Source organism: Melopsittacus undulatus, chromosome 11 (assembly GCF_012275295.1).
Source record: "Melopsittacus undulatus isolate bMelUnd1 chromosome 11, bMelUnd1.mat.Z, whole genome shotgun sequence".
Lineage (NCBI taxonomy): Eukaryota > Metazoa > Chordata > Aves > Psittaciformes > Psittaculidae > Melopsittacus > Melopsittacus undulatus.
In genome coordinates this window covers 17,700,973-17,706,972 of record NC_047537.1, presented here as the reverse complement: position 1 = coordinate 17,706,972, position 6,000 = coordinate 17,700,973, and the positions used below count along the sequence as shown (strand labels likewise).

The following is a 6,000-nucleotide window of genomic DNA, read 5'->3' as shown; positions in this document are numbered from 1 at the left end:
TCCAGTTACAATAGGATAGCACACACCAAAACAAGGGTATTGCTAAGGATGGGTTTAGCACTGGGGCAAAGGGGGGCCTGTCAGCAAACCTTACCACACACCTCACTGGATGCCATACAAGATGAGCGGATTCACTGCTCTGAAACACAGGTGCCAGCAGAAAAGCAGAAGAAAAATGTACATTAATCCTGTCCTGGGCTCTACACACCCATAGGAACCCAGCTCAGCCTGACTTGTGTCCTGTTGGGTTTGTTTTCACACAATTCCAGAACCACAGATTCCCAGAGGGAAAGGATCATCCGGTCCAACCCCTTGCTCAAGCACAGGGTCACCTAGAGCTGGCTGTCAAGATGGCTTTTGAGTTCAGCTGACTTGAGTTCTACTGACTTGACCAGGGGGCTACAACAGACATGTAAGATACAGGTTAAAGCACCAGACTGAACAGGGTCTTCTCTGTGACACCAGGGAGAGAGGTGGCTTCAGGAATACAAGTCCTCAAAGTGAAGCCCACTCCCAAGGGCATCCGAAGGCGATCCCTGCAGCCATTAAAGGTGTTGAAGACCATTTCCCTGCGAAGCCAAAGCCACACTGGTGTGAAAGGCAAACTGCTGCTCCCCCAGACCAGGTGCAATCCATGCTGAATGAAAATACTGCAGTCAAACAGCTTCACCATGAGAGCAAAGGGAGGGGACCCTCCTGCCTCCCTTGGGATGTGCAAGGATGCTGAGGCCATGCTGGTCCCCAGGGTGCTCAGCTCCAGCATTCTGCAGAGCACCTGAGGCAGGTGTCAGAGGGAGGATGAGTCAAGGAGAAATAAACCCTCACCCCAAGGAAAGCAAAGCACAGCAGCTCTGGAGCTGGACTGTCCCATCACCCCCAGCCCCACGCTGTCCACACAGCAGCGATCACACCATGGTTGGGAACAGACATTTCCAAACAAGCCTCCTCCTATTTGCATTCAAAACATTTATTTTGGGAAATACATATTAAACACTATTATTTATACAAAAATGGACTAAATTTGTCATAATGCTTATAACCCCCAAAAGGCCATTTTAATAGATCTGGATGAAGGGGGTTTATTGTATTATTTTCACTTTCTTTCTTGACTTCCCCCAAAAATACTCAGGTTACAAAGGAGAAAGCAGCGGGTCTTTGCTTGGCCCAGGTTGAGGCATCAACTAGAGGGAAAACCGAAGTTGAAGATGACATCTGCAGAAGTGCCTCACATGAGAGATTTCTCCCCTTTTTTAACACTTGAAATACATACATTTTTTTCTTCAGTTAATACACTCTTTTTGGTTCGGTTTTTGCTAAAATATAGCAAGTCAGCAAGTGGAGTTGTTCTTCCCCAACAGCTGTTTCACTTCTGTGGGGTGAACATGAATTAAGAGGGAGTAGATTCTCCTTTCGATGCACCCCTGCTTTGGCTGCTGGGAGGGAACATGCATGGGGAGCCCCTGCAAACCCTCCACTGAGCAACATCATCTGGGCATCCCCACCGAGATGAGAGCAACCTCCTCCCTCCTTCTAGTCACCTGAAGGTGGATCTGACCCTCATGGAGACTATCAGGTGGGTTCCACAGCACCTTCCAGTGCAAGAGGATGGGACAGCTGCCAATTTAGTATTTGCCCCCCCAAAAGAGTGATTTGCAGGAAGTTTTATCCCTTAGAGGAGATACAGAGACTGGTGGAGCAGAGAATGGAAAGGGTGAGCTGGGGTGGAGACACCTGTGCCATGGTGCTATTTAACCAACCCCCTACAGGGTGAAAGAGGTGGTTTGGGGGGGGGCAGAGGAGGGACCATGGGGTGCAGCACCCACAAACACTGCCCCAGCACACCCCACCGCTGCAGGTCTAGGTCCACACATGCACCATCCCCTTACACAAGGGCTAGCAGAAGAGAGGAGCGTGTGACACGTACACACATCACACAGGGGTTCCCCCACAACAAGAACTGAATTAAACCATACCCAATACTCTGACATAGGGAAAACCCCAAGAACCACAAGGGTCAGACAGGACAACCCTGCACCTCCCACCACCACTCTGCAGAGACCTTCCACTCTCAGCCCCCTTTGGACAAACATACTGTGAGCCTGTGGTGGGAAAACCCACCCAACCGAATGACAAATAAATACACAAGTGTTGCCAGGACATCAGCCACATCTGTGGGTCAAGGGAGAGGGAAGAGGAGTCTCTGCTGAGTGCCGCAGGCCTTCTGCAGGCTGCAAGGACAGACAAGGCAAGCCCTCCCTCCCCTCTCCCCCCTATTCCAAGGTAACAGTCTGAAAAGGCACTTCTCCCAAAGCAGGTCGCTCTGCGGGGCCGGGGGTCGCTGACAGGCGAGGTGACACCTAAGCACTCCCAGTTTATTGCATATAGGCAGGGTAGAGGGGTTGGGTTGGGCGCTGGCAGGTCCCAGAGGGCTGCAGAGGGCTTGGAGGAGGCAATAGCAGACAAGGATGGCACCGTCTTGCTCTCTTCATACCACCGTACCTTGCTTCCAAAGGCGACATTCACCTGGAGAAGCTCTTGCCTTCAATGGACGGAGAAGAGCCTCTGCATGGAGGGACAGGCAGGGCTCCAGGGCACCCCAACCCCATGGATCTGCTCCCCCAAGCTCGGCTGCTGGGGACCAGCAAGAGCCCGACCTCTGCGGGGACACGGTCCCCAGCCCAGGGATGCTGGACCAGGGGCTGAGAAGAAAACTCATGCCACGAAGCGGGGGGGATGAGCCCCGCACGACAGAGACAGCGTCTAGTTATTTGGTCAGTTAACATTGGCAGGGGCTGGGGAGAGGGGGACAGGGACAGTGGCAGGGGGTTTATATAAAAATAAAGGGGGAAGAGGGGAGAAAGAGCGAGCGTGAGCGAGCAAGGTCCTGGCTACGGAGCGAGAGGTTACATTTCGTTAGCCACCAGCTCTTTGTCGGTCACGCCGTTGGAGAGGGAGCTCTGGCCCTCGTTCAGCCTCTTGACCCTGTAGGCTTCGAAGTGGATGTTGCTGGTAATATCCTTGATGTTCTGCATGTGTGTCCTGTGGGAAAGGGAGATGGGAGCAATCACATTGCACTGGGTGCAGGTTCGGTCAGCCCAGCCTCTGCCACCCCAACCTTCACATCCCTGACCTCTGCCTTCAAACACCCCATCCAGCCCAAATCTGCCCTCCTGCTTTACTGGTTAACGCTATCTTTAGGGCACAGAAGGGAAACAAAGGCAGTTATAGGCAGCTGAGACCAGAAGCCTTCACTGCTATCAACAGCCTGTGGTTGGGTAAGCAGGCACACTGGCTGCATAACACCCATCTAGGAAGATCCCAGTCCTACAAGTCCCTGGGATCAGGTTTTGTAGCCCCACACCACTATCTGCCAGCAACAGCTCGTGTGTGGAGGCTTTATCTTGCAGCCAAATTTGGGAGAAGCCCAATGTCCCCTCCAGCAAGGCAAGGGGGCTCAGCCTCCCATTCCCTGGCAGGGATGCTTCTGTCAAGAGGGACCAGCAGCTGCCCAGACTCCACAATGGCACAGTCATGGGATGCAGTCTTTGGACTGGAGGTAGGACCTAGGGTTGGTGAGGGTTCACAAAGGCCAAAAGGCTTTCCAGCTATTTGTAGGTGAGCTGGAGCCACACTGTCAGCACCAATCCTGGAGTTTGTCCTGACCCAGCTCTCAATCCTGCTCAGGACCATAGCTGAGAAAAGTCCCTGAAACCACGTCCCATTGAGTGAGGTCACCCCTCCCAGAGGGGCTGCAGCAGGCTGGGAGGGCATGGAAGGATGGAGGGATAATGGAGGAGCAGAGAAGCTGCCGCTGCTTCAAGCTGGGCTGGGCTGTCCCCTTCTGTTGGATGCCACCTGGTGACCAAAGGCTACAGGGACAGGGACAGTCCTACCAACCTGATAAGGAGGTCCCGCAGGTAGGCGAACTCACAGTGTGTCGTGTTCTCCACTGGTAGAGAAAGAGAGAAACCCATCAGCGTGCACCCATGGCATGAGTGTGGCAACCACATGGGGTAAGGAGGACTTCCCAGAATCATGAAATCCCAGCCTGGTTTGGGTTGGAAGGGACCTTAAAGCTCCTCCAGCTCCAACCCCTGCCACGGGCAGGGACAGCTTCCACTTGAGCAGCTGCTCCAAGCCCCCGTGTCCAACCTGACCTTGAACACTGTCAGGGATGGGGCAGCCACAGCTTCTCTGGGCACCCTGTGCCAGCGCCTCAGCACCCTCACAGGGAAGAGCTTCTGCCTTATGCCTAACCTAAATCTCTCCTCTTACCTCAGGGGCTACAAGGCTCAGGACTCAGGAGTCCCCTGTGCTGCTGTAGGGTTGGTGCCCAGGTACCTGCCCCAGCTCAGCACGCCCAAGTGGCTGGCGAGGTCTGACTGAGCATTCACAGTCCCTTGCAACCTTGTTCCACCAAACAAGGGAGCTCCCAGCAGCATCCCCCAGCACAAACCCCTCTTTGGACCAACACAAGCTTAAGTGGACCCCAAACAAGGCAGAGAAAGGGACAGCAGGAGCTTAACAGACATGAACACAGGAGTTTTTCATCTGTAGCTTTGCCATGAGGATCCTGCTGCATCCCAGGCATTCTGGGGACTGCTGCACAGGCTGGGGTGCTGTGGAAGGACACGGGCTCTTGCTGACAAGGCTACCTGTGTCTGAACAGGGCCTGGAGCAAGGAAGAGTGTTTGCAAGAAGGAAAAATCAACGGGTGCTGCCCCATCACCATTTGTCTGACAAATTGCAGTTTAAATCCAGAGGATAAATTCCCTCTTCTCAGTTCTTTTTTTACCCAGAGAGGTTTGTACATCATGCAGGAATGGCAAACTAACAAATAACACTGTTCTGCAAAAGCTGTCCCTGGCCATGGCTGGGTCCTGGGGTCTCCCTGTGCTGAAGGCACATGCCACACATGGAAGGTGAGTGGTTAAATGAATCCCCTTATATTCAGCGCTTCCAGGGACCGAGCACAAGAGGGCAGCAGAGCTTTAAAAGACACTGATTATCCTGGCATCTTTGTTAAACCATTCCTCAACACGGACTCGTAAATGAGAATCCTATGAAATGAAAGGGCGGAAGGTAAGAAGGGTGGCACTGGAGATGTGCCAGTTGGCTGCCCAAAACCAGGACAGGGAAACATGTGGATGGAGCCAGGAGCTTCCATCTGTAGCCTTTAAACCACGATTTAAAATGGGGGAGAGACCAGGAAGATGTGGATGGGATGAAAAAGGAAGAGGGAAGAGATCCCACAAAAGGCATCAACCAAATGCATGGTGGGGGGTAGAGATGCCAGGGGAAGGCTCTAATCTGGGCTTGAGACAGAGAGATGTCACTTGTGCCCTCAAATCCAGCCATGAGGCATTTAACTGAGAGACAAGCAGAAGCAAGGCCACAGGACAGCCCAAAGTGACCCCTCTGGTACTCAGCAGCTCCTGAGATGCACAAAGGCCCAAGGACTCAGCACAGGAGCATCTGCCAAGGTATTTCCAGCCCTCAGGCACCAGAGAAGTAATTTTCTTTGGAGGGGCAGGGAAGCACTATATACACCTCAGTTTCTGTGCTGGTTTTGAACCTTATCACCTTCTGTCAGGGCAGGCAGATGGGCTCAGGAGGTAGGGAAACAAGGACAAGATACCTTCAATGGTGCCCCACTTGGTCTTCCTTCCAAGGATTCTTCTTCCATTAACCTGGTATTCCTGGTCACTGCCCACCACTGCAAACGGGATCATTTCCTGAGGAAATAGAAAAACAAGGTTACGTTTTCCTCCTGAAAAGTGACAGGAGACCAAGTGGGTGAGCAAAGTCTTACATCAAGCTGCTTCAGGAGAGTCATGGGATGAGCTGGTCTGCCTGTGATGCTCCTGAGCAGTGCTGCCTGCCAGGGACCGCAGACAGCTCACAACCTGGGCAACAGCATCTCTCCTGCATGCCCAGTCTATAACCAGTCTAAACCAGGCCCCAAACCAGTGTAGCCCAGCACCTCTTTTGCAGGCACCA

The 6,000-nt window shown here is 53.0% G+C and overlaps 1 protein-coding gene across 6 annotated transcripts in view; it reads right to left on the bottom strand.

The window, feature by feature from the left end:
• Positions 1-946: 946 nt before the first annotated feature.
• The window catches only part of SEPTIN9 (septin 9), a 132,653-nt gene continuing 127,599 nt past the window's right edge, over positions 947-6,000 (bottom strand). For all 6 annotated transcript variants that reach the window (XM_031044815.2, XM_031044817.2, XM_034067425.1 and 3 more), the window contains 3 exons: positions 5,639-5,735; positions 3,898-3,949; positions 947-3,039 (listed from right to left, as the gene is read on the bottom strand). In XM_031044815.2, the coding sequence (XP_030900675.2) occupies positions 2,904-3,039; positions 3,898-3,949; positions 5,639-5,735 (285 nt within the window). In that variant the 3' untranslated portion in view covers positions 947-2,903. The remainder of the gene's footprint in view (positions 3,040-3,897; positions 3,950-5,638; positions 5,736-6,000) is intronic.